At 54.3% G+C, this 27423-nt stretch overlaps 8 protein-coding genes across 8 annotated transcripts; 3 read left to right on the top strand and 5 right to left on the bottom strand.

Moving 5' to 3' along the window:
* Nucleotides 1–645: 645 nt before the first annotated feature.
* On the top strand, nt 646–2289 carry CGCA056_v002805 (uncharacterized protein; the record flags this gene model as incomplete). Its single annotated transcript, XM_037318062.1, has 6 exons — nt 646–831; nt 947–1307; nt 1355–1472; nt 1528–1598; nt 1659–1683; nt 1755–2289. 6 exons carry the CDS (start codon nt 646–648, stop codon nt 2287–2289), a joined length of 1296 nt encoding a protein of 431 aa, XP_037183215.1.
* Nucleotides 2290–5785: 3496 nt separating this feature from the next.
* Nucleotides 5786–6715, top strand: CGCA056_v002804 (uncharacterized protein; the record flags this gene model as incomplete). Its single annotated transcript, XM_037318061.1, has 1 exon — nt 5786–6715. One exon carries the CDS (start codon nt 5786–5788, stop codon nt 6713–6715), a length of 930 nt encoding a protein of 309 aa, XP_037183372.1.
* Nucleotides 6716–11117: 4402 nt separating this feature from the next.
* CGCA056_v002803 (uncharacterized protein) lies at nt 11118–11505 on the top strand (the record flags this gene model as incomplete). Its single annotated transcript, XM_037318060.1, has 2 exons — nt 11118–11164; nt 11274–11505. The coding sequence occupies 2 exons, from the start codon at nt 11118–11120 to the stop codon at nt 11503–11505; spliced, it is 279 nt and encodes a 92-aa protein (XP_037183220.1).
* A 657-nt stretch (nt 11506–12162) lies between these two features.
* Nucleotides 12163–14067, bottom strand: BCHE-1 (Cholinesterase; the record flags this gene model as incomplete). Its single annotated transcript, XM_037318059.1, has 6 exons — nt 12163–12441; nt 12525–13260; nt 13319–13391; nt 13447–13663; nt 13755–13862; nt 13909–14067. 6 exons carry the CDS (start codon nt 14065–14067, stop codon nt 12163–12165), a joined length of 1572 nt encoding a protein of 523 aa, XP_037183221.1.
* A 3864-nt stretch (nt 14068–17931) lies between these two features.
* CGCA056_v002801 (uncharacterized protein) lies at nt 17932–18663 on the bottom strand (the record flags this gene model as incomplete). The annotated part of the gene is made up of 1 exon (XM_037318058.1): nt 17932–18663. One exon carries the CDS (start codon nt 18661–18663, stop codon nt 17932–17934), a length of 732 nt encoding a protein of 243 aa, XP_037183218.1.
* Nucleotides 18664–19448: 785 nt separating this feature from the next.
* Nucleotides 19449–20482, bottom strand: CGCA056_v002800 (uncharacterized protein; the record flags this gene model as incomplete). The annotated part of the gene is made up of 2 exons (XM_037318057.1): nt 19449–20176; nt 20245–20482. The coding sequence occupies 2 exons, from the start codon at nt 20480–20482 to the stop codon at nt 19449–19451; spliced, it is 966 nt and encodes a 321-aa protein (XP_037183219.1).
* A 1252-nt stretch (nt 20483–21734) lies between these two features.
* Nucleotides 21735–22758, bottom strand: RED2-2 (Dehydrogenase RED2; the record flags this gene model as incomplete). Its single annotated transcript, XM_037318056.1, has 2 exons — nt 21735–21993; nt 22052–22758. 2 exons carry the CDS (start codon nt 22756–22758, stop codon nt 21735–21737), a joined length of 966 nt encoding a protein of 321 aa, XP_037182732.1.
* Nucleotides 22759–24397: 1639 nt separating this feature from the next.
* On the bottom strand, nt 24398–26139 carry CGCA056_v002798 (Satratoxin biosynthesis SC1 cluster protein 4; the record flags this gene model as incomplete). Its single annotated transcript, XM_037318055.1, has 6 exons — nt 24398–25345; nt 25393–25460; nt 25509–25545; nt 25596–25774; nt 25849–25966; nt 26041–26139. The coding sequence occupies 6 exons, from the start codon at nt 26137–26139 to the stop codon at nt 24398–24400; spliced, it is 1449 nt and encodes a 482-aa protein (XP_037182733.1).
* Between the last annotated feature and the right edge of the window lie 1284 nt (nt 26140–27423).

Raw genomic sequence — 27423 nt, 5'->3', positions numbered from 1 at the left:
TCCAGGAGTCGTCGCCTTCGCGGGGTCCGCCAAGTCTAGAATCTCACGTTGGAAGCAGTCGGGTTTTTGCTTGCTCTCTCTGCTCTCTGCTCTGTGCTCTGCTGCCTTGCCTTGCTTGCCTGCTTTCTGTACCAGCATTCCATGTCCTGCGTGTTGGGCCCGGTGCTTGTATATCGAGCGAGCCAGACTAGACTCAACTGGGTTTCCCTTCCCTTCTTCGCATATTGCCGCTGTGCCGCACTCCCACTTTCTCCTCATCTCTCTTCCTGCAAGCGCAGTTCAATCTAGTCACTCATTTACATTTACCTTTTTTTGCCTTCTGGCCTTCCTTGTTTCCCACCCTGCGCCTGGTCGCTTTTGCATTCTTTTGGTTCGTCTTTTGTTTCGCTGCTCTCATTCTCTTTACTGCCGGCCACCTCCCACTCTCATTTGAACCTCTCTCGACCCCGTCCGTGCCGTGTGCGTTCCGCTGCGTGTGTTCCACCCGTTTCCGTCTTTCGTCGCCGCCGCCAAACAAGCAAAAGTAAAAAAAAAAAAAAAAAAAAAAAAAAGTTAGCCGCCCGATATTACTCGACGACATCCTCGACGACAGACAGCAGCACAACCCATACGTTCACCGGCCGGCGCCCGGCCCAGAATGTCACAATGAGCTCCGACGATGACTCCTCCACCGTCGACATTCACCCCTTTGTCAACCCGTTTGTCGAATTGAATGCTGGACTGTGGTCGCTTTTCGCTGGCGCGACCGTGTTTTTGGCATTGAGACTCTGGTGCAAGGTTACGAGGCGACACGGGTTGTGGTACGATGATTACATTCTTGTGGTAACCTGGGTAAGTTTGGTCCATCGAGCTGTCTTTTCCGCCCACCGAAGAAAAAGAATACGGTGCAGCGGATGAGAACGATTCGACATTTCATTTCATTTTCATTAAACTGACTCCCGAATAGACGCTACTACTGGCAAACAACACGTTGATTATATACGAATTTGCAACCGGCTACGTTCTCAAGGATTCGTCGCAGCAATGGGACGACCGCATGCACATCTTGATCAATGTCTCATCATGTGGCACTTTGATCGGTCAGGCATGGTCTAAGACGGCTTTTGGAGTCACGCTTCTGCGCATGAGCAATCGCTGGCAGAAGGGTATCTTGTGGTTCTGCATCATCACCATGAACATTTACATGGTCGTCAAGGTCGTCTTCCAGTGGGCCAAGGTCTGCGGCAGCAAGAGCTACGACGTTGACTGGCGCCTCGACATTTGCCTTGAGAAGCACTTCCGCAACGACTTCAAGGAGGGCGGAAATGGTGAGTGAGACGAAACTGCGATAGAGGACATGGCTAACGAGTCCCAGTTTACAACATTATTATGGACTTTATCTTCGCCAGTTTCCCGTGGCTGATTACTCGGTCGCTGGAAATGAGGCGCGCCGAAAAGGTCGGCCTTTGCATTACGATGAGCTTGGGAATGATGTGAGTATCAACTTAGGTCCATCTGCACTTGCCATGAAAACTAACGCTTTCACAGCGTCGCCATTGTTGCGGCCATCAGAGTGAGCTGGAAGGACGAGGGTAACGACCGTGACGCGTGGTACATCTGTGAGTCGCCCCATGCATCGTGCCGGCTACCCGATCTCTTGACTAACAGAACCCCTACAGACCGAAATGGCATGTCCCAAGTCTGGTAAGTGATTTTTGGCGAGATGAATTGTGCTCAACACAGCCTGCACAAACGGTATACTAATCCCCACAAAGGTACTCATCCGAAATCACCGGCACCATCATCGTCCAGTGCATCCCGATCCTCCGCCCCATCCTCCGTGAGATCCACACCTCCCTCACCTCCAAGAAGCTCGAGTCCACCGCCGACGGCCGCAGCACGACCTTCGGCAGCAAGATGAGCAGCGGCAAGCGCATCTCCGCCACCATCCACGGCAACGGGCCCCCGTCCGCCGGCCTCGACAAGCAGGGCAACGAACGCATCGCCCTCCGCGAGATCCCCGAAGAGCCCGCCGAATCATGGAACTGGAAAGACCCCGCCAGCCGCGGTTCCTCGTCGCCGTCAGACATCGACTACAAGCCGAGACCACCGACCGCGCCGTTACCCGACATGTGGCCGTTATCAGGCAGCGAAGGACCCGACCTGAGCAAGGGCTCGCACTCGGGCAAGAGTTTGGATTTTGACGACGACAACAACGGCCCGCGGTCTGCCGTCTCCCACCTCGACGTCGACATCGAAGCAGCGCCCGTGCAAGGGCTTTCGCCACCCCCGCCTCGCAGGTTTCCTTAGCGATGATGAGGAAATTGGTCAACAGAATTGAAAAGAATAGGCTGAAACCGAGGAGGACCCTTCGCCCATCCAATACGTCGGACATGAACTCGACAGAACTCTTTGCAGCAGAGAGGATGAAATGCTTCGAATTAAGAGATAGAAACGTGTGCAACGAAAGAAACCTCTACCGTCATTACCTACTACATCCACCACCTTCACCCGCTACGCTACCTACGCACCCCCTTCCTCCGACCGACAAAAGGGATCACGAAAAAGTCAGGTTTCTAGGCTGTACCTTGGTACAGGCACCACTCCACAAGAAATCATCGACTCGGCTTACCCTAGCCTTACCTCACTTCCCTCTCTTTTGTTGCTCACACACATATCTCGCCCGGACGGTTCGCCGAGACGACCACGGTCGCGATCGACGACGTAACCCGTTTGGGAGGAATACACACGAAGCTCATCCGGATATGAGAAGAACGGAGTTCATGGATGGGACGGAGGTTGGGATTCTCGGTAACGGAAAGGGTGTGTGGAGGTGTGTGCGCGTGTTCACATCATCACGTTTGGCGAAACAAAAGCCCTGTATATTATCACGCGTTCTTGTTTGGCAGCGAAACTTGAGCGTATTTACTTTTGCGATTGGGCATCAAAATATCCTTCCAATCAGTACATAGTTAATTTTCCAGTCCATTCGTTAATGGAATACCATTTGGGATTCACGGATCACCGATCACCTGCGCACACTTGTCTCTGCGACTGCGACCATTTTGTCTCGTATCCTCCTTCTCCCATTTGAGGTCACCCACATGAGGCTGAGCACAGGTTGAAACGAAGCCACCCCGCGAGGGATGACGATCTGTCGCCAACTGGTGTGACGCAAACTGTCAAATAAGTGACATCCACCCCTGTCCCGGTGGTTCAGGGTTGAGACCTGCACATCTGCGACAGGAGTTGGCCATGACATAAGAAACCCTCCGAGTCAATTGGGGTGACGACCAGAAAGTCAAACAGCGTCTCTCCCTCTTCCCCCCTATTTCGTTCTCGGGTGATTTCTGTCGCAGGAGCTTGTGCGACCCGTGCCTGACATGTGCGCCAAGGCGATGTTTTGTTCGGACGAATTGCTGTCCAACTGACTTAGATAAACGGTTCCTGTCCAATTTCGAACGGTAATTCGTTGTACCACGGGTTGGCGGTGCCTGGTTTCCTCCGTGGCGAACCTGTCATATCTCAAGTTCGGGAAATTTAACATGTCTCACAACCGGGGGATTGGTTTTGCGGAGCACCCGTCGGCCTAGTTTACCTCACCGAGAAGGAAAAATGCGGGAACCCTTTTCACGTGGAATTGGATACACTCTAAAAACTGATATCGATAACGCGGTGCTTTACAGAAAGGGCAGCTCGCTTCACCCATCCTGCGCCGCTTTTTCCGAGTTGGTGTGGCTGGGATTCTGCCATTTCATCATCTGAAGTGTTTTGGACTTGTTGGTGGTGGTATTGGTGCGCGCAACGTAATTCTCGTGTTCCCCGATCGGGTAACCGCAAAGCCGCAATTCTGAAGCTGCCCTGACACCCCATCACACTCTTGCAACAACTCCATCAATACCACCACCACCACCAAGACCACCATCGTCGTCACGGCGTGAGGGAGAGCGAGTCTGTGCCCCGGACGGAAGCAACGTTGGCAGATCACGCCCGCATCCCGACAAGTTTCTTGGACGTCCACACAAGAAATTGATCCGCGGGGATTCTCATAAAACGACGCGTATGAGTCCCCCCTGGGCACCGCTGATCCCGCCTACAAGCAAGGTTTCATCGCCAGTATAAGCTTGTTGAGCTCCGCGTTTTGTCATGCGAAGAATGTGTTCATATTTGACACGTTTATCGCTTCCCTTGAGACAGGGGGCCCGCTGACGTTTTTTCTAGAAGCTTGGACTGCTCGGAGGTGCAACGATCCGCGCCGTCGTGATGGGGGCTCTGGGGTCTTAGGAGGGGACTTGAGAGTTGCGATGGGGCGAGGTGCACGACCGACTTCTAACATTGCCTAGGACAGGCTGATAAAGGTGAATTTGCAATTGGCATGGCAAAACTGGAGACTGAAACTGCAGAGGCCGTTGGCATTTCTGGGGAGCAACATCAGAACACCAGATAAATCCGATGTTGAGCATCGATTAATGATGCTGACCGTGAAAATCACTCGCAGCGATGTGCTTACCAGCGCTTGTCGATTTCAACTTCGAGTTGCAGATGTGCGCAAACAATTTCGTAGGGATGATCACTGGAAGGGTTGATACTCTTGTAACTTTTTGGTGAAAACTAGTAGGGCAATTTGTCAGTCAGACTAGGGTTCGTTCTTAGGCACTCCCAGCGAGAAAACATATGCGGTTCATGCAGCCAAGATTGTTGGTTATTTGCATATTGTGACGTAGAAAATATTGATTACAACTGTCAACACACTCAACGGAACCGGTCTTCAAACTTGCACTTCCAATCAAGAAGACTGTTCTATCTCTGGAGCTACTTGACAACTTCATCGCGGTACGTTGCATTGGCCTAGTACTGCCGCCAGATTTCTGTGATGCGACCTCTTACCTTCTCACATTGCCCAAGGCGCGCTGGGATGGTCGAATCTGCACTCGGCATAGCATTTTAGAGACTGCTATTGCAGAGACTGCCAGAAGTTATGAATGATTATAGATGGTTCACACCGCAGTCAGGTCTCGGCGACTGACGTCTGATGGATGTAGCAAAAGTTCCAACGTAGCTCTGGTGTGCAACTGGGTCATGTGGATTGGCGTCTTTCTGGCCTTGCCTCCTTGCATCGAACTCTTCTTCCGAGTGACTTATTTTCTAGGAAAACCTATGAAAGCTGCGATTTCTTGAACAGATCTCTCACTGCATTCTACCATAAATTTTGCTGATAGCAAAGGCTCGGTAATTTTACAGTCTTTTGAACCCTTCCTTGAGATTACAGGACCGCTGGTTGAGTCACAACATCAGTGAGGTTCATAAACAGACTTTCCACCAGGTCTGTGTTAAGCCAATGCCTTAGTGTACCGATCCTGGGCTGTCCGTGTCAAATAAGTTGATTTTTTCCCAGCGTTGACTTCATGTTAATCGTCTCTTCATAAGTTTCATCTGTTGATGCGTTTCCTTTTCCTTTCCTTGGTCCTCTTCACATTTCCCTCCAGCACGGTGAGTGAGTCTTACATTTCTACGAAGTTCTGTCTGCAACTATTTCAAAACATATAGATTTCTCTGAATGTAACTATCATATCTTTTCATCTATGAACTACTCACACTCAATTATCTTTTGCCGCACCTGTAGCTGTAACATCACTCTCGCCTGACCAACTGATCAGAACTTCATCCGAACTTCTGCCAAAGCTTAAGCATTGTCCAGCGACGGAAACCCTATCCATCGGTTCTCTACCGGCATTTCACCGATGTCGCTGAGCTTTGGTCATTCCCCTCCTCCCACTTTCGTTCTGAATGTGATCTACAATCAATAATGTATCTGGAACGCTCAGAAACAGGTCCAATCCTTTTCCAACCCGGCGCAATCAATCCCCAAGACTTTCCACGGCAAGCCACTTTGACCCAATGTACAACCAACATCCCACGCTTCCTATTCCGTCTCACAGGCCCCTTAAGCGCCGGTGAAACCTCCACAACGTCTGTCTCCTCCCGCGCCTGGCTCAACAACTCCCCGACCCGCCACCACGACCTCTTCTCCACCCCACCCTTCTCCCCGGCCCTCATCGCTCACAAGCTCGAAGACCACCTCCTCAGCCTCTACGACTTCGACTCCAACCTCGTCTCCTGGACCAGCTCGCTCCTCTTCGCCCTCCACTACGCCGTGCACAGACACTACACAGGCGAAAGCCCGCAGCACCTGTACCTCCTCATCGTCGACACGACTCAGTTCCCTAAAGGCGCCTTCATCCGCGACCTCGAGGCCATCGACGCCTTCAAGGGCTACTCGCGCATACCCCCCGACAAGGATGGTCTGCAGAGACTGTGGCGGTGGCGGAGCGGCAACGCGTACTTTGGGGAGTACCTCTCGCAGGGCAGGCTCCCGCTCGATCCCGAGCTGTGCGATCGCGTGAGTTTACAGGCATTGAGCGAGGCTGGGCTGAGGAGCTTGTTCCCGGCGCTGTGGTATCGGGACTTGCCGGCGACGTGGTGCGGCGCCGTGCTCATCCTGCGGATGGAGCTCGGGTCCTCGTCGACGGGGATGGAGGTGGGAGATGTGCGCCGGGCGATACGCCTTGCAGGGTGTTTTACCAATCGACGCTTTCGTGTGCCGACGGTGTTTATGTTTCTCGGATTGTGCCCTCGGCGTATTGACGATGGCGTCGCGGCATTGATGGGCAGAGAGTTGCTTGAGTCGAGTGAGTTCGGAGGTAAGTTGAGGCTGCCAGTGGTTCCTGCAGAATAATTGCCCGATAACTAACTCAATAACACCAGAGGAAGATTTGCGTTGCTTAGACTCCCTCGTAGACTCGCAAAAGCGGAACCCCCATTCGCCCGAAGTTGATAGATATCATGAGCTTATTCATCTGGCAGAAAGACTCTTTCGGGGTGGAAGTTAAGAGTAGTCGCGTTTCATACTGGGGACAGGGCAGCAGCTGCAAAAGATCTACATGCAGTCACTCGGAGGAATATAAATGCTTCAAACTGAGTAACTCACCAGAGTCACCATGGAAAGTTGCTGCTCACCACGTCTCTGCATGATCCGCACCGCCGATCCGGGCAGATAGCCCTGCCGATACAGCACGTGCACATCAAGCTTCGGCAAAAGACTTTCCTCGTATGCAAGTGAGTTGTGCTTTCTCCCAGCTCGTATACAGGATTTGTATCGCTGTGGAGGATATAGAACAGAATCGGACAACACACAAAGCTTTTTCAGAGTTCGACAGTCGGCTTGGAAGGTTCAGCAGCCCGCATCTCGGCAGCATCCTACCATGACTCAATGTTGATCAGTGCCTCTCTTCAAATAGAATTAGACTTGCAGCTTGCCGTTCAAGGTTTCGAGACCAGCTAGTCGTCGGGAAGTCCCACTAGCATCAACTTTAACTAGAAGGCTATTCCGACGGTTCATCTGACAACTGGCAATCGCCAAGACGGGCCCGAAACGGTCTGGCTTGGATTTTCTGAATAGCTTCGTTAGTTCATGTTAAGTCGGGAGATATGCTTGATGCGCAAATGGTCGATTTGGTTGGAGGGTGGACGACGGATCATAAGTAGACCACCTGGAGCAAGACGGGCAGCCGAAAATCCGACTCCATTATTCCCTAGCCCAGGTAGACTACCGTCGATTGAAATCTTCTCACCAGCCTCATATTCATTCTGTGAGGGCGTCCCGCCTCAGAACTGGTCATTTCTGCCCCACCGACGTATACTACCTCGAAGGCCAAGGCACGCTCGCAGCAGGCTCTCTCGTCTAAGTAGCGAGAGGTCCAGTGCTTCTGCCGCGAGCAAACGACCCAGCGCATCCGCGTTGACTGTACGACCACTGCCTGACATGATCAAGGCTACATGAGTAAGTGGATTGCCTTGAACAGTCCCCGCAGTCCTAAGTGAGTGCTGACTATGAGCGATAGGGGTTGATGCTGTAAGCCCATTCAACGTTGCTCACCCTCATACCCATCCTTGCTTGTGATTGACCAATCGATCTTTGTCAGTCGCTCCACGTGTATGAACACGTGCGAAACAACGACTTCCAACAAAATGCCTCGAAATCGGCGGATAGTAGGCTGCGCAGTGCGGATAGGCTTTGACGGAGTTGAACCCCTGGAACATGTCTTGTTTATGTCGCGCGGGACGGATGGTACTTGACACCTGTGACGTTGGCAAAAGCAAGAGAAAGTGTATTCGATGTTGGGAAAGCGAGCGTAGGCGACATAATTCATACATGAAACCCTTTAACCAACTGATTACTCTTACTCTCAAAGCCTCACTTCTGGTTTCCAAGATTCTCCCTCCGCCCAACTGGTAGTTTTACTCGAACACACAAGAAGTACACGAACAAAGGAAAGGAATAATTTGTCAAAAGAGTGTGGATAGAGGTGGTACAGAGCTGTAATGACTGTGTGACTTAAAGATCAGCGTCTTCTGACACCAAGGTGACGTAAATGAAGGTGTGAATCGGAAGTAACGTATGTGAGGTGCTCATCAATGAGCCCCTGGCTCAGCATTCCAGGTCTCCGAGGAGCCGTCGAGCCCGTAGCTCCCGGTGCCGTAAGCCGAGTCGTAGTTTGGCATACATTCCGGGGGCTGAAACCTGTCAATCTCCGAGTCGAAGTTGAAAATGAAGTTTTCTGGAAGCGGAAGCTCAAGCTCATAAGCGTACGGGTCAAAGGTGTCCAAGAAAGAAGGAGCACCGACGTCAACCGCCGCCGGCGAGGCCTCACGAGAGCTGGGCCGCGTATCGGGGTTCGGCAGCGCCGCCGCCTCGGTGGGGGTCGGGATAGACTGGAACACAGTCGCGCATTTTTCAGCCGCGATCTTGATCCACGACCCCAAGCGACCTTGGACCGACGCTTCGAGATCCTGAAACTTCTCTTCGACGTCGGCCACCAGTTGCTGATGAACAATCTTCGGGATTTCACGTCGGAGGAAGCACTCATACTTGCGCTTCAGGTCGTCATCGTTTGAAAGTCCACTCTTGCCATTCGGAGCGTCGTAATCTAACTCCCAGGTCAACACCCGGTAAACACTACACTATATGGTATCACGGAGCACTTACAAGGGGTCGGAAGGTCCTTGGCGGCGATCTTGCAGGGGAACAAGATGTGGTATATCTCATACCATTTACCGACGCCGTCCTCTGCCTTGCTCCTAGCCTTCAGCAGCTTTTCCTTCTTGGAGTCTATTCCCGCTCCTACGTCTATGACGCAGGAGCTCTCATCCTGCCAGACGCATTCGTCTTTTGCTCTCTGGTGCTTTTGAAGAAGTTTCTCAGACTTGAAGTGTCCAAAGCACCGGGCACAAGTGACGAGGAGATGGGTCCGATAGAGATGCTCCCTTGGTCATGTTAGTTAACGTGTCGGCCAAGACTTAGTCACCATAGGTAGGTGAAGCTTGTACTTACTTGAGACGATGTATTTCATACCAACCAGGGCCGCAGCAAGTGCGCTCGTTCTTCCATCTTTCAGAATCGAACTTGTAGAAGGGGCAAGCAAACTTTCGTCCGTCGCCCGTCTTTGTGCGTTTCTTCTGCACACGATTGTGCTCATCGTTGTCCTCGTCATCAGACTCATTGGGCTCTTCGCCGCCTTCACGATGCTGTCGCTTCGCTCCTGGGTTCAGCTTGCCAGCGCTTGCAGACCTCTTGACCCCTCTAGCCTGCGTAGAAGTGGGATCGTTGTGACCCTGCCCCTCGTAATCGTTTGCTTCCTCAAGGGTACAGATGGCGTCGTCAAGGAAGTCTCCGAGTTTCGCCATAAAGACACTTATAAATATGGCCTTGCGCCACTCAAGGTAGCTGTCAATGGACTTGTTAGCCGGGGGACTTGTCTTGGCTCGGCTTGAAGTTGAGTTCGAAGCAGCGGCCGAGTGTTGTGGTGACGGCGGAGTCGAAGAGTGTTGCTCGCTTCCTCCCCCGCGATGTTGAATACGGGAGCGACTGGATCCGTTGGTTGATGTTCCCTGCGAGAGTCAGGCTTGAGATCGTAAATTTTGGATGACGCGAAGACTCACTGAGGCTTGTCTCACTGCAAGTAGAGTGTCGGAGGACTTCTTTGGATTGGGAGTGGGTTCTTGATGATTCTCAGGCATGTCCGTTAGGCAAGTGCTCGGTCGACTGAAACGGTGAGCCTTGAACCAACGGGATAGCAGAGGAGAGAAGTCGATCTTCGGCGGGCAGCGTTTGGTGCGTTTCTTGAGTTGAGGGCGACGAAATAAGTTGAATGGATAAGACGCTTGAAAATGTCTAGCTACTGCTGCGGGCATTCTTCTCGAGTGCACGCAAGAGCTACTGTTGGGACATGTTGATGTTCTCTTTGATATTGAATCGCGATGCTACAACGAAGAAGGACTTTGAGGCTGTGCCTGAGGATGTGCCCAAGGAAGAGAGTAGTGCCACGAACTTGCGAATTTTGGATCTGCGTTGGTGCCGAATAGAAGAACACGATAATCAGGCAACGAACTACCAGCCTTCTTATACATCGCGTCGCCTGCGCTGACCTTCCCAGGTTGCCTCGCGGTCAGCCCGTAGTTGCGCGCGCGCAGTCTACGCATTTGCGTGAGACTCTTTTGGCGGCCATGGATGAAAAGAGGGGGAGTAATGTATTTGTGAGGCCGCCTCACTTCGCAATCCAATGATGATTTGCAGATAAGAACGATTGGACGCCCCGGATTGTTCGGAGGAAAGAATGATGAAGATCCCGATCTGTCTGGGGAGCAGCTGAGCTGTCCGTCATGCCATCAAAACGGTACAAGTGCGCGCAATGTCGCGCAGATGTCCCTCCTTGCGTGACCCGCTCGCAGGGCAAAGTCGTCGCTTTGCAAAGTACGCGCAACCGCGTAGGCTGCGATGGCCTCACCTGCGAAGAAGATCCGGTGGCATATAAAGAAAGGCGTGGTGACACCCCAGAAAGCTGTTCCAGGTTGAAGAGGATCTCAATTGATGCCAACTTTGACCCAATTGATGAGCTTGAGACCCGTCGAAGCGAATCCCGCCCATATCGTAAGTACCCCGGATGATTCAGCCAAATACCTCAATTGAGACTGACGGTAGCCCAGATATCGTTACAGTGAAGTTGAAAACGGTGCTCAATCCGGCAAGGACTCAGACATCAACGCCATCTCGGACATCGCCGGGCTGTAGCAGCGACCCAATGGCTCTGGAATCAGAAGGTCCATCGATGGCAGTTTCCGGTGAAAGGTATGGATCACAGCGTGCCACGTCGAGAGAAGGAGGAGAGGGAGGGGGAGGGGCAATCCTCGGAGACGACCTTTCGCGCGGGATGATGCGGGTGCTAATCCGTTCGCAGACAGCCGGTACCCAGAGAGGACGCCGTAATGCTGGCTAAGTACCTCGCCAGCAGAGACTCGACCGTCACGGAGACATTGGCCGTCGTGGCTAGCGGCAGCGACAGCGGTTCTGCCGCAGCGGCGTCGGCGTTGACAGACCGCCTGCGGGAGAAGACCCAGCAAGTCGACGCACTGCTGCAGCAGCTCAAGCAGGCTGGTGGTGGTAATGGTGGAAACAGTACCCGGCTATAGCGGCGGCGGTGTGGCTCACTTATCGTGGGAGTCGGAAGGGGTGGTGTACAACATGTTGTTGGTCTGTATCAGTTGGATCTTCCGTGGTTTTTGGGTTTAAACGGCTCGGGAAAAGCGTTGGTATTTGCTTGAATTCGAAGAGAGACGCAAACGACGACGGACGTCGCACAAGAGGTCCATTTAGAGTTTGGAGCGTGCACAGCCGACTTGTCGGCCTGTTCCAGTCCTGAGGAATCAGCGCCTGTACGTACTTTTTTTTGCAGTGCTCAATGTCGCTAATTGATGAAATTGTCACCCTGTCCACCTGCCTTTTCAGGGGCTTCGCTTCGCTCAAGCACGTGGACTCCCGTCTCCTAGCCGTTGATCGTAATCTTCGAAATCATTCGAGAATCTGAAACGACCGAGAGCGAAAAGAGACAAGAAGTCCGGGGAAAGGAGACGATATCACATCTCGCTTCTGCTGAAAGTCACGTCAACGGGAACGGACCCTTCAGCAAGCCCGAAGGAGAGCCTGGAAACTGCGCCAGAAAGCTGCGCCAGGTAGGGAGGGCATGATAACAAATACATCAAGATGGTGTGTATGTGTGTCTAATTATTCAATTATAGTAGGTTTATGTGTATATTTGTCAGAGTTTCTGCTGATCTTGTCTAGCCTTTTCAGTTGACGGGCACGCCCAGTATCGCGCACAAGCCGTCGTAAGAACCGCCGGCGACTAGGTTGCTGCCGGTGCCATTGGCGAACGAGATGCGGTTCATTGTTTTCTCGTCGTCGAGCTTGTACATCGGCCACATGCCGTGGCAGTCGTAGTCGATCAGCCCCGTCTTGGTGTTCTTGGCAAAAGCAGCCCAGGCGCCGCGAAGGTACTTGCCGACGGCCACTTCTTGTACGGTGCTGTTAATCGCTGACTGGGGCACGGTGTTGAAAAGAACAGGGAGCTAAGCGCTGTCAGCTGCAAGGTCTCATATCAAAGCGGGCAGAGAAAAAAAAAAAAAGAAGAAAAAAAGAAAGCAGAACTGACCTCGGATGCATGCCATGCACCGCTAGCAGGCGTCATGGTGATGGCAAGGTTGGGGAAATCGCCAAAGTAGCGGTATCTCCAGGTGGGATGACCAGCAGTAACGGCTCGTGCCGCTCGTCTGCCAGCCGGGCAGGTGAAGGCTACGTTGTTGAGTCCGAGCCAGTACGTTTCGTTGGTGTCCGGGCTCCCGAGCTTAAACAGACCGGCCTCATTTTCCAGGTTGCCGATCACGTAGCCGCCATCGGCCGATGAGCGACCGCTGTAGTCGGGAAACACAAGCGTATCGTCGACCGTTGGTGCAAAGGAGAGACCGTTCGCGGAGCCCAATCCGGCGTCGCTGGCAGACAATCCCTTGCCAATGATCTCTTCAGCAGTCTTGCTGAGCATGCACTCAGACACGGCCTTGGGATCTGTTGTGTTGCCGCCGCAGCCGACGTTGCTGGTAACATTGAACCACTTGGCATTAACGGTTTCGTTGGTGAAGACACCAAAGCCCGTGGCGACTCCGCTCATCGGGATGAAGCCATTGGCAATCGGATCGGACGCGTAGGCATACGAGTAGTAGTCCACGAGCGACCCACCAGCACTCTGGCCGAAGATTGTGATGCGCTGAGAGTCGCCTCCAAACCTGCCAACGTTGTCCCGAACCCATTGAAGGGCCATGCGGATGTCGAGAAGTCCAAGGTTAGGGGCCGTAACGGGATTTCCAGGAAAGCCGAAGACGTTGAGGCGGTAGCTGTCGGGGAGACCCGTGTTAGTTGAGTTGCCCAATCCGAATTCCGGCAGAAACTCACTTCATGGACACGACCACAACGTCATTCTCGTCCGCAATGAACCTTCCGTTGTAGGCGGCGGTTCGGGAGCTTCCTGCGACTGAGTCAGTGGCCGGTTTGCCGAAAACATCGGACGGTCGCTCGGTTACCTGTTGTGAAGGCGCCTCCGTGAATCCAGACCAACACAGCCTTCTTGGCATCACCGGCTTGGGGCTTCGACCACACATTCAGAGTCAAGCAGTCTTCACTCTGAGAGCCGGTGTCGGTGAGTGCGGTGAGAACTACCGCAGCTGAGGCTGGAATACCAAGCTTCTTGATGGCGTCGAGAGAGGTGCTGCTGCCGGCTGGTTGCATGCATTGATGGCCCTGGTCAATGCTCGTTAGTCTCAAGTTCAGAAGCGCGTGGAAAATTTTGAGAGCATTGCCAGGCAAGCTTCCCCGAAGTCTTGAAACTTACGAAAGCGGAGCCGTTGATAGCTTTGGTGCCGGTGAACTTGACGGGAGGCTGAAAGCGCAAGCTACCGACGGGCGGCTCAGCGTACGGAATGCCCAGATACTCAGAAACCTGTCCCAGTCAGCTGAACTCTTCAACATCAGCGTAGTTGACGAACCTGGTCCACATCGGGGGCGGCATGACCATTCACCAATCCGCCAGTGGTGTTAATAGTCTGACCAACAGTCCATCGACGGAGGAGAGGGGTGGCAGTGGTAAGACCAGAGAAGATGACCACTGCCCTCAGGACATTGCTGATGCCGGTTTGGGCCCTCATGGTGGATATCGACCACTCAACCAAGGTGACGGATATCAAAGACCTGGGGTTGGCGTGGGGGGCTAGGGACCAAGGGACCTGCGACGGAAACGAGTGGCCTCACAGCTGTCAGTCGCTGAGATTAAGAGAAGCGCCGGTGGTGGTCCATCAACGATAATGGAGATTGGGCCCTGTCTTTAATATGTCAACGAACTCTGCCGTAACCACGGTGGGCCATGCTTGCCGAGGAGACCATCTCCATCTCCCCGGGCCTGCTCTTAGTGTTTGGGTCCGAGAATGCGCAATGTCTCCCGCAATCGTCCCATGGTCGTGATGGATACCCCGGATAGCCAGCCCGCACTCAGGTGAGAGTGATGAGGCTAGACGGGCGTCGCATGGGCCACGCACCTGTTTATTGCAGGGGACCCATCTCATACGAGTGTCGTCGGCACCCAGATGTGCGGATGACAGGGCAGTTGGAGGGTTCATCGATAGAGCCTCAGAGCCAACTAGCCGGGGCAGGACGGATTGTGGGTAGGTTCGCAAGAGTGTCCGAATTGGGGAGCCCTGTTTGCCCCTCTCAGCTCGCAGCGATCCAACCTCGATGCCCACAATGGTCCAGTTTTTCGTTTTTCCAGCCACGTGCGGCTAGCGAATTTATATTGCAGAATGACAAACCTGCATATCATATGCAACTCGGCCGTCCTTTGGGATGTGACATGAATCAACTGTTCAATTGACAGTGGCCGGGCAAGGTGTGCCAACCCCATCGCCTTGCATAGGGGTCCCAGCAGCGGTCAACCCGGCGAGTGGTGCGGGCGAAAAGTCAGAGTACGAGCGGGGTCAGCCGCCGGCGCGGCATTGCAATTACGCCGCCGTATGGGGCCGGCCGTATTCTTCTTTTCGGACCCTCCAGATTGTCGGTGTGGCAGAATGCATGCTTCCATAGCCGTCCACGACAAATTCTAAGCCTTCCCCAACATGGGCCCCTTCGCGAGTTCAAACGGCTGCCGATATCACGGTAGCATATTAGTGATCTCATCGTACTCCCGCAGCCAAGCTCCCAGTCGTGCCAGTCACAGGCGAGGATGACGCCTTAGGGAGCGGGGGCTCATGATTTAGTCACAAAGTTAGCGACTCAACCCCGCCGGCATTGAGGCTGTTTGACTTTTCCGTTGTCAATGCTCGACTACGCAGCAAAGCCAGATACTCAGCATTGGATGAAAAAGTCCCGAATGCGGTAATGGCCCTTGCAGTAGAGCGAGACCGAGCGTGAAATTCTTCGCTTCAATCCAGGCACAGCGCGACCATACCGTCGATTCCGTGCTGAATTGACTTCGGCATCAACCAGACGAAAGGTACGCCAGGGCTGCGCCATGTAGATTGGATGGAAGCGAGCCATTGAGAAGGCCTAGAGTCATTGAATAAACCTGATAAGACAAACATGAATAGTGATCCTTCCGCAGTGAAATGGCCACGCGTTCATACCAAATGTGGTGGCAATCGGAACTTCCATGATGGCCGAACCACTCCTCCAGTAGGAGATCGGGCTGCCGAATACGCTCCCGTGGCTCGTTCTCAATGTTCTCAATCGGCAACTTCCTCCATCGCTTGTATGACGTTTGTATCGGCCACTAGAGTGAGCTAGTGCACATAACGTTGTAGTTTGGCGTGCCTCGGCTGCGCTAGAGACACAGAACGACGAGGTTCTCCAGCTGCATCTGCGAACTAACGACAGCTCCGGGGAGTGCTCCGGAGTGGAGGGTGAGGTTCGGAAAAAGCTGGCCAACCGTCTCGTGTCCGTGAGGACGGCAACCCCCGCTTGCTTCGGAGCTTGTGCATGTAATGCATGGCGGTAGGCAGGCACCTGTGACGGCGGTGTCCCGCAAAGGTCGTTCAAGTGAAGGCGAGCCCGACGATATTCGTGATTGCCGCCATGCAGGATTGATTGTGTTTGGGAGTCACCCGCGTTTGTTGAGAATGGCTCATCGGCAACTGGAAGAGGATCGCAGCCAACGTTCAAAGACAAAGATCCCAACTTCGGCCCGTGATGCCGACAACCACCAAGTCGAGTTTGCTTTTCGAGCTCATCCGCGACGGCAATACTGACTGCGCCTCTGATGCTCAATCTCTCCGGCTTTGCAAGCACTCAGCGATGGCTGAAGGGATTTGATTGATTTCGATGCCAGTTTCGAGACAAAAATAGCTACGTCGTTTTCGAGAGGCTTGCATGTGCCCCTCGAGAAAGTCAACTCCAGCTCAGCTCGCCAGGGGTGAGCCATGTTACCTCGCTTGAATGTCGGCAGACAAAGACACATCTACGTCGGGATGGTTCAGAGGCGGTGGTTGGTGCAAACATGATGTTTGTCCCCAGATATGCAGCGAGGGCCCAAGGGCCTAGACTGCGATATATTGGTCATGGGCATCGGGTGCAGAATCATCGATCTTGATGCTCTTGAAATGCGATTGGACTCTTGATAGCCACTTTCGATACTTGGCAGAGATATTCGCCCTTGTGTTGATCGACGTCCCGCGCAGACAAAGACTTGAATGTTGATGTGACCACACGAAGTGGTCCAAAGCGGGTGGGTGCAGACGCCACTAAGGACTGGAAAGGCTCGCAAGCTTGCCTCGACGGGGAAAGGCTGGACTGACGCGGGAAAATATGGAGATATTCTGCCTTATGATGGAGATCTTGCGGCTGGCAAAGCACCAGTCGTTAGGTTCGCCTTGGCTAAGCTTGTCTGCTGGTTTGCGGTGCACAAGGTTGGAGATGTCCCGAGGAAACTACGTTCCATCGAAAAGCAAGCCAGCCGAGGCATGGGAACGTCAAAGACAGACGTGCCGCGAGGCATGCATTGACTGAAAATGCCGACACTCGGTGCGACCTTGATGATGTGTCGTCGTCGGCCATGGGTGAGAATATTGCTGCACTAGAAGGAGACGGAAGGCGGCAAGCGAAGGAGGTGAAAGGTCGGAAAGAGGAGCCGGGTCGATACTTTTCAGTGGGAAACGGGTAGCCGAGGTGGGGTCCCGCTCCATGCACTAGCCCGTTCCGGCGGACGGCGCCAAACAGCGTTGAGGGAGGACCTACCTACCCAAGCTGCCACTTGCCGTTAGCAACCGATCCGCGTTCTGACAATTGAAACATGCAGCAACGTCGGGTCGATCTTTTGGCTAGGCACACTGCCTTACCTTAGGCTTCGCGCCTACTACGGAATGAGGAATAAGGCAGAAGGCACTAGTTGTGCGCGGCAGTTGATAGCTTCCAGAAGCCCCGGTTTCCATCATACACTGCGGTGTGATGACCTCGCTTGGCAGGTACCTCTTTCCTGCACCCGAAATGAATGCAGCCAACGCCACGTCAGACGCAATTTCAAGAAGGCAACACCTGCGAAGGCGCATCAGGACATCTGGTAACCGAGCAGCAACTCTTGTCTGCCTTGACCATGAGGGCAGCACTAGAAACGATTGCCTCCACCCGGAAACGAGCCATTCTGAATGCAAGCTTCCTCAAGCTTTTCTTTCATTACCATTACTCTAGTATCAACTACAATGGCTAACCGACCCTCAGAAGTACTGGGCGAGAAGTATCCTGGAGGGGTGTGCTTTCTCATCGACCCAGGGCACTCTACCCGTCACCCGTCTCTGCAAACAAAGATCGGTTCCGAAACCTGGGTATCGAATGACCCGACCAGCATCTGTGACCTGTTGCTGAGTGCGGTTTGCCAACGGCAGCCAGTGTCGGGTCCGAACAGAGTCGCTCTTTGACGCATGACCGTCGCTTCTGTTCACCATACGCCCGGCTCACTCTTCCCACGTCGCATACTCCGTCGACTGTGGTCTCAGCCCAAACCAGACATCGATTTGTCTCGAACCTAGCCCTCAGTGGCTCTTGCCCGCCTCCGCCTGCTCCTTCCTCTTCGCCGCGACGAGAGCATCAAACCTCTGGAAGCCAGGGTAACCCTCGAAAAACAGGCTGCTAACCCACTGCCACCAAACACTGGAGCCAGGCTCGATGCCGTGCTTCACCAGACGAGTCCTGTGGAACCACCAGCACTCGGTGAGATGGATGCCCAAGACAGGAAAGAAGATGGTCTTGACGAGCCAGCGGTAAAACAGCGGACCACCGGGAAACACCGTCTGCAGGAAGCCCCAAATCGGTCGGCCGGGCAAGACGAAGCCCAGCGTCAGGTAGCAGACGAAATAGAAGGCGACCGAAATGCCTACGATCAAGGCGAATCCTGAAGACGCCTCAAAGTGCGAGACGGTAATGTCGCTGTAGCCAAGGGCCTCCCTCGACACACGCGCCATGTCGACGACGGCAGGGCGCACCTCCTCCCACGAGGTCAACGGCGGGTTAAAGGCAACAAAGTACTCTTTCCCGCCAAGGCCACCAGCAGCAATGGTCATGCCCTCAAAAGAGACGTCCTTCATCCACGGAGACGAGGCAGCGCCGCGTCCAAGACCGGCGAAGTGCTGCAGGTAGTAGGAAAGTTCGCGCTTGTGGTCGCGATTCATGTGCGACATGATGCGATCGCGGGGGTCAATGGCACCGGCGCCGCCGGCTGAGGCGGCAGCTCCCGAGGAGGCGGCGACGTTCGCCTGGCGTGCCATGTTGTGGTTATGGTTCGTTCGGCAAGTGGCTGGTGAGACAGGTGTCCAATAAGAAGCGGCCCGCAAGTGGCGGAAAGGTTTTCCGGCAGAGTTCTGGACCGCGCCGCCGGGTCGAAGCTGAGAAGCTTAAAGCAAGCGCTGGTAAAGCTTCAAGAGTTTGCGTTTGAGTGAGAACTGGAATTTCCCTCTCAGGTGTGGAGGGGAGAAAGGGGGGAAGGGCAGATAAAGCGTTGGTGAGTGAGGTTGGGACGTGGAAAGGAAACGCTCAGGACACTCGAGCAGGAGTTCCAACCAACAAAACCCAGACCAAAACTGCGGCAAGTGGCCCGTGCGATCCTTGTCTCAGGCGGTGAGTGGGGCGGCCGTCGCGCTCTTCTCCACCGCCCGCCCGGTGCTACAGCTTCTGGTTGGAGACGGCCACCAACAAGCTCTTGTGTTGCTTTTTCTGACAACTGACGACATGATTTGATTCGAAAGAAAAACGAGACAATTTTGACAGGAACCCGTGTCCCGAGGTTGGTTATGAGGCTCTGCTAACGACCTGACTTTGTGAAGCTCGAGCCTTCGGGGAACTCGGAACCCGTGCCCTCTTCCCCCAATCCTCAGAGAACGGCAACTGTCGGCAATTCCTTCTCTTTGAGAAATAAGCTTTCCGACGTTTCAATCTCGAGAGCGGGATGAAGTCCGCTTATCTCAGCAACTCTTCGACTGGTTTGGCATCATTGGGAGCTGGAACGGTTTGAACGTCGACTTTCGTTGACATTTGGAAGTCTGCTACAACTCTATTAACTCATCGCGCTGCGCCTGTTCGTCGAAAGCTCCTCCACATGTTCGGTCCCACCCCCAAGCTCAGGAGTTCTGTCCGTTGCCAGCTCGACGGGCTGCACCGTCGGGCTCTTCCACTCTGCGGAGTACCCGCCACACTGCGAGGGCGACGTATACGATGCAGGCGACGTGTACTGGCCTGAGGGCGCGTACCCTGACGGTGCGTAATATCCCTGAGCCGCAGCATCACCGAAGGCCACGCTGCCTCTTGAACCAGGGCCTGATTTGTCGGCTCCGTTCTTCTTTTGATGCCGCTTCCATGCCAGGAATGCTGCAGCACCAGCAGCAAGTAATGTCCCCAGGGCTGCCCCGATGGCGATGCCAGCCACAGCGCCAGCAGAAAGACCGCTTCCGCTGCTGTCACTTCCATCTTGCTGCACCGCGGCATCGGTGGATGCTGCAGGTGATGACGTTGATGAGGGTGGCGAGTACGCAGTTGGGGTCGTCGCTGTGATTGCAGAAGTCGGCACGGATGTCGATGTCACCTTTGAAGTCGTCGCTGGAGCTGAAGCCGACGCCGAAGCCGAAGCGGCCGACGTATCGGTGATGTTGAAGTAATGCGACTGGGCAGCCTGCTTCACAGTTCCCGCCTGATAGAAGGTCAGGTAAAAGACCCCCAGCGTCTTCGCCTCGGCAGGAAACCCATCGAAACTGGGCTTCCAAGTATACGCCCTGCTCGACAGATTCACTGGTAGAAAGTCAGTCATCGTGAGTCTTGTCAACATCCCATCACCTCGTTGCTCCTTGGAGGCCTACCTGCGAGCCTCTTATACAGAGACGTCTTGAGCTTATCCGACGCGTCGCTCCACACAACCAGATCAATCTGGTCAAAATCCGTGTCCCACAGAAACGTAATGTCCTTGCCGACCTCGTAGGCTGGGTTCTCGCTGTAGTCGCCTGTGGGCCCATCGGCGGCAGGTCGTCGGAACTGGTTCACGGCGAGGGTATTCTGAGCGAACGCGAGGGCCACACAGAAGAATGGCCAAGGGTGCATGTTGTCGATCCTCGGGTTGGTGAATCGGAGAGAGTCGTACGCTGCCCTTGAGCCTGGGCGAATGCCGGTTCAGGGCAGCTCTCGTATTAATAGCCATCCTTCCCTGCCAGGACTGTGTGCTCGACGCTCAATTGCGACCTGGTCTTGCCAATGCTGGAGCCTAGCAGGGCTGGCAAGACTAAGATGGTGTGGCTGGGCGCCACGCCTATTCCGACCTAGCGAGGCCGTTGATGGCTGATTTCCAGCGTCGCTGTTGGTTGCCGGGAGATCGAAGAAGAAAGTCCAAGTTTCATCTTGGGGAAAAAATAACGGGCGCTTGCCGTCCGGGCGCTTGAGCGGTTGAGATGGTGTGCCAGAGAGCTCTGAGTGCCTATCCTTATATGTCGGCCAGACAGCAGGGCGCTCTGCCTCCCAGATCTGCCCTTGAGCCACTCCACTGATCGAAACCAAAGCGCGTCACTTACCGACCGAGCGGTCTCTGATTCTCCAGTAAACGGCATCCAATCGGATTACCAAGCTTTCTCCACGCGATTGAAGAGGTCAAATTCTAGCCGATCGGCGGCAAAATGTGTGCAGATGCTGTTCCGTAAACCTCTAGTTCCGAAGGGGGAACCGCCGGCCCGGACACGGGCCGGCCAGTGGGGAACGACGGGCGGGATGTCCGGTCGGTCTTCACGGCCTGGCTGGAATTAGCTGGTCCACAACGCGTCGGTAAGCCCCGTCTTATCCCTGGCAGTACTAGATGCCACCAAGCTGCCAATGGCGCCCGGAACCAGCAGCATTACGGCCATACCGTCAATGAATGCGGTCCTCGTCGTGGCAAGAAGATCAGCGCATATATACTCGCGGAACTGGTTTAATCAACTGTTGTGAATCCCATTGATGATATCGCGTCAGGTAAATAGACTTACTTCAAGTAGGAAAGTATTCGCCCAAGGGAGCATATCTTTGGCAGCGGTATAACATAGATCGGCGATGCGATGCAAGCTGATTTTATACGCGGACAGTCTCGGACAAGCTGTCCACAAAGTGTACAAGCACCTGGTGGAAACACCAATCTAGTTGTTCTTGCACGAGCTTCGTGGCGTCCATCAGTAGAGGTTTGAAACGGTGAGAAGACAGCTCCAAAGATGGAGGATTGGCCCGACATCGCTGGGTATCCATGCATTTGGTGATATGATGACCGACGCCCAGCAGAACTTCCTCTAGCAACGCTGCAACCAGATTGGTATCACACTCGAACCCATCTATATCAAGCAGCAAAAGACCGGCCGTCCAACACATGGGCCTTGGACCCTCTTATCAACTCCTGCAATATTGTCGGGAACCCCTGAATCCCGGAGATCAGGCTGCACCACCCAGGCAGAGAAACCGACCCGCTTCTACCGCGAAGGATCTGCTTCGTGATGGCATCCGCAACATCTTCGGGGTCGAGCAGGTCCGCCGGAAAGTCACCCTTGGCGGTCGCAAGCTGTATCAAAGGTGTGCGAGTGAACATTGGGTGGATGATGCTGCTTCCCACATCAGACCAGCGCTTCCCAGCTTGCAACGAGAGAGAACATCACATACCTCGTACACACACTCCTCGCATTATACCGATACCTCAACTCCTGCGTCAACCCCTCATGCAACGACAACGCAGCCGCCTTGGAGCACGAATACCCCACATTCGACGCCAGCGTCAGGAAGCTCGCCATGCTCGCGACCGTCACCACATGTCCATGATCCGCCTTCACCATCGCCGGCAAAAACTCCCTCACCATCCAGAACTGCGCCACAATGTTCACGTCAAACGTCCGGCGCACCTGCTCGTCCGTCTCCGCGAGCAGCGGCTTGCCCGTCCCGACGCCGGCGTTGTTGACCAGCACCGTCGGGTCGCCGCCTAGATCCTCGCGGATGCGCTGCGCGACGGACCGCACGGCGGCGGGGGAGGTCACGTCAAGCTGGTAGAAGCGCGCGTTGGGCGGGAGAGGGGTGAGCGGGGGCTGGATGTCGACGGTGACGACTTTGATGTCGCGCGCGGCGAGGTTGCGCACGAGGAGGGCGCCGATGCCGCTGCTTCCGCCGGTTATGAGGACGATCTCTTTGGACCAGTCCCAGGGCGAGGATGTGCGGAGGTACCAGCGGGCGAGGGCCTTGTTGAGGGTGTAGATGAGGCTGAAGGCAGCTAGGATGCCCAGGGGTTTTCTGAATGATCGGGATTGCAGGATTTGGCGACTTATGACTGCCAGATCGGTAGCACGCAAACGGTCGAGAGTTGGTTGAAGGAGACCCATGATAACACAGGGGTATGGGCGGCCGCGAGAGATTGATTGTCGTGAAGATCTGATGCCGAGGAGCAGACTTTAACAATGCGCTGTGTTGCACGACTTGCTATGAGTAACCTCTCAACGGAATATGGGGCGTATATCCGTACGACTTACCAAATCCATCATCTGCGATCCTTTCGCCCGCGCCTGAAGCGTGCAGAGAAATGGCGTCGGGCTGGGTGGAGGCGAGTCAATGGTCTCGGTTGTGCTGTCTCGACCATCGCCATATCCAGCCAGCCACTTTGCAGGAACAGGTCGGATATTGAGCTGATTTCAGTGTACGATTTTCCCTATACGTGCGTTCCTGTCCATCTTGGTTGGGCTGCATGGTGATTGCGAGACATGACATCACCCACACCGTAGCAGTGAGGGGAGACCGGTGAGATGAGCGGGGTTATCGAGATGCAGCAATGCAGTACGACGACATTTGAGCACCATGAGATCCCCGTTGGTTGCACAACTACACAAATGCCGTTGTGATTGTGGGTCACTCTGGTGTGGGGATTGCGACCGGTCCTCTCCGGCTGTATCACGGAGCCGGACATCGGGACCCGGTCGCCGTGTCGGCATCTCTTTTCCCTTGCCAGCAACCCTTCCCAATAAAGCCACTACCTTGCTCACGACTCCCCTTTCGGGGCCATCGTGGGAAAATCGGCGGGACAGCTCCGCACTTGACGGATCACTCCAATCAAGGGTCCAGTCCCTGAATCCCACCATTCCAGCCCCCATCCGCGTTTCCCGAACCGCCACAACATGCCCCATCCCAACATACTTCTTCCATCATCCTTCTAGGCTCCCCAGCTCACCACACCCAAGCCACGAAACCGCTCAAAGAGGTGGTCTTGCAGTTTCAGGCGGCCACTTCAGGCGGAGAACCCCCGCGCAGCGATAAGAGAGTTCTACACAATTAATTACCCCCTTCACCCTGGTAACAACACACAAAAAATAAGCTCCGATCAAGCTCCCTCCATACCTTCCCCCGCGCGCCCGATGATTGGTGATCTCCCACATCGAAAATGGACGGCACTTCTTCCAGGTGGTCTGGAATCACGCCACTTTTGAGATGGGGATGCAAACCTTATCCCACGACGCGAAGCCGCGACGAGGTCTGCGGGCGATATGCCTCTCGTGTAGAGAAATGTCCCCCGTAAGGTCAAGATATTTTAGGCCTGGACCCTTGGTTTCTGGATCTTTGTTTCCAGCACGTGGCGCATTCCTATTCAGACTTGGCTTTTCGATTGAGTTGAGCCCCGGTTTGGGCTGATATCGTGGGCTGATGCTTCAGCTGCGAGCAATCCGGCCATGGATGGATACGTCCAAGTCAGCGGTTCGGACTAGCCCCACCATGCATCCATCTTCACGAGGAAGTTTTGACGAAGGTTCAAATAATACTATTACTTTTACACTGTTCAGTTCGTTTTATGTATTTGCCCGTCAAACCAACGCCCTTCCATGCAAATGGTATCACAGATCCCATGCCCCAACCAGTAGTATCCCATAGCCTCCAAACAGTGACTCAGTGCTGTGAACCCGAGCTGGCGCCGAATCGCGACTCCGGTCCATCGACTGCCTTAATCCATTCGAATATCGTGACCGCAAGGTCTCCTCAGAACGTTGCCTTGTCCCTCTGTCCTCGCCCGAGAGGGTCTTGAAACGTAGTCGTAGTGCTCACGTGAATCCCGCTCTCCATCGAGCTCCGCCTCGTCTCAGCAGCCTCACCACCATCCGCATGCCTGATATCCGTCCTCACTTCCCCTTTGGACTTGTCCCCCAGCTCCAGCTCGCTCTCGTTCGGCTCCCTGGCCTGCGGTATGAACGAGAAGAACTTGCGCCTCTTCTCCACCAGCCGCGCCGCCCGCGCGACCTCTCTCCTCTCCTCCTCGTAGTCGAACCGGCCCTGGTACTGCCGGTTGCTGTCGATGGACCTGAACCCAGACCCGGCAGACGCCTTGCGATTTGGTGTAATCTCCGTCGCGGCCGTCGACCCGAATATGCTCGGCAAAATGCGGTTGAGCAGCGTCCGGACCGCCGGCAGACACACCACAATCATGGACACAGATACCTCCACCCCGGACCAGATCAGCGGATCCGTAAAGTCCCATGTCGGATTGAGCGAGCGCGTGAAGAGGACGATATACTGTAGCCGCACGCAGGATGTGATGAGGATGAAGACGCCGAGGCCGAACATGAAGAAGATGCCCGCCTTCTTGCGTCTGGACATGTTGAGCTTGTAGAGCAACGGGAGCGGCAAGAGGATGATGATGATGTCGTGACTGATGCTCAGCCCGCCGGCGACGAAGGCGAGAGTGTTGATGTCGAGACAGTGATGCGGGCCGTAGTCGCCGCGCCAGCCTACCCAGTTGAATTCGAAGGGAATGCATTGAAATATTTGCATGAAGAGTAGAACTGTCGTCGAGATGATGATGTAACCCATCGTTCCGTATGTTGCCCAGCGGAACGGTTTGTTGGGAAAGATTCGGAGGTAAAAGAATAGCACTGATATCTTGGTCAGGCCTAGGCAGGCTAGGTAAAGGCTCTCGTCGACATAGAATACCTGGTCCGGTTAGATGCAATACTGGTGACAGCAGAAGGGTGACTGACTTTGAGGCCGAATGTTAGTTCGTCCGGCCTAACCATCCACACATCTTCTCCAAAGGCAACGGCACCGGCTAAGTCTAGTTAGTAGAGAACTTGACAACGGAGGCTTCCGCGCTTACCAATTTGTCCAAGCACGACAAAAACGGCAAACATGAGCTGTCACTTGTCAGATCGCAGCCATCTACATCCCTCCTGTGTTGACATACCCCTGTGAACAGCATGATCCAATCGTCCGGAGCAAAATGGTGCATCGTCGTCCACCGCGCGAATAACCGCAACGGAACCATCAAGAACCCAGTAATCTGAATGGCCAACGGCGCCAGAATGTCCACCTTGCGCTCGCGTGTTGGTCTATTGCATGCTTCGGCCTCTATCCTTGCGACATCTATTGGCGTGTTAGTGTGCTTCTCAAGCAAATTTGGAAGGGAAAGGACGGACCTAATGCTTCTATCCTCGTACAATTCGCGAGGAGGCATACCTGCACCCGCGCCTTCAAGTCTTCATTGCTACATATGCAGGTGTCGTTGTCGACGGAATGGCACGCTGACGCTGGTATCGCGTTGATAATGCAAGTCAACTACACCACCCAAAAGTAAGTCAATATTCTTCAAGAAGAAGCCACCACAATGAAGCATTCCGAAAATTACTCACCCCGCATGGCGGCAGCTGGCCGACGAAGTCGGTGAGTGCACCCCGTGATACCCCAAAGAAGGCGACCGCAACCGCCAGACCGGCCTGCATCCACCTCATCTCGCCTTCCCTCTCGTTCAAATGTAGATATGCTGCTGTGTGAAAGCCTATAACCGAAGGCGATAGAATGATGAAATGGAAGAAAAAAGGGCAGCTTGAACAGATGTTGTGCCCTTGGGTCGTATCAAAAGGGACGAATCTCCCCGGTCATGGAACTCGCGGACAACCACAGACGGCTTGCTTGTCAATGTCATCCTTGATGGGGAGGGTGGGGGGAGGGAGGGGGGAGATGCAGCTGCGATATAAGCTGCGGACTGCCGTCCGAGCAAGGGAGGTGTGCGATTGCTTTTTCCTTTTCGCTCAGGGGAGGTAGGGAGGAAACTAGCACGGGAGATGGACCACTCACTATCAGCTAGTGTGTGTAGAGACGGCAGAGTGAAAAAAAGAGTGGTGTACGAGAGAGACCGCCCAAACTCTGGTTGGACTGATCCGTCCCGTCCCTTTAGCGGGAAGTGTGGCCCGAATGCATGCCCTTTGCAGGTAAGCTTTTGTGCTCTCCACATGGCTCGAGAGCCGTGTCCCAACTAATCACATAAGGTAGATAACGGAGTAGACCTGTCCAATGAGCCTTCACACGCATCGAAGGTCTGAATGAAGATTGCTGGATGGGCAAGCCGGGACGGGATGGGAGGGAGGGGAAGGGGAGGTTTGAGCGGTTCGGGACGGGATCAGGGTTCGTCAGTCAGGCTAGATTATGTGAAGGAGCGGAGCGGTAACGTCTCTCGGGTGTGACTTTGCTTCACCGTCAGTGACTAGCAGAAACACTTTCCGCGCAAGACTCAATGGAACAGACAATCGAAGGAAGCCCTCGTGGCAGTGGATCCTTGATCCGACCTAAGGTAGGGAATGATCTGGGTGACATGAGCCATTTGCTGGGCGTGAACGGTTTCGTGCATGTTTCCCGTGTCACGTTGAGCGCCGCCCCGGTTGGTGGCTTCTCATGGCTTCCTCCTTTTTTGCTTTTCCCTGCGTATTCGTTGTTTCCAACTGCCGTGAGGCAATCCCAACTCAGGCAAAGGCTCTGGGAGTGACTCTTCATGAGTAGTAGCCATGTCCTTCTTAGGTTCCTCCTCCCGGAATATGCTCGCTCAATATGCCTAGGGCTGGGAGGACTGAATCATGTTTGCCTTTTTGTCACAGTGTTCTCTTGCTAGTTTCATCCAAGCTGCGGAGAAATTTGACCTTGTTGACCTGAGTAAGGTGCGGCGCGGGCCAACCAGACGGCGTTGCGTGAAGCTCAGGTGGGAGAAGAGGAGGAGGAGGAGGAGGAGGAAGAGCCATGCG

The sequence above is a fragment of the Colletotrichum aenigma genome (assembly GCF_013390185.1).
Source record: "Colletotrichum aenigma strain Cg56 chromosome Unknown KSG_Cg56_contig02, whole genome shotgun sequence".
Lineage (NCBI taxonomy): Eukaryota > Fungi > Ascomycota > Sordariomycetes > Glomerellales > Glomerellaceae > Colletotrichum > Colletotrichum aenigma.
Note: the sequence above shows the minus strand (reverse complement) of the source record. Positions and strands in the feature narration are given on the sequence as shown.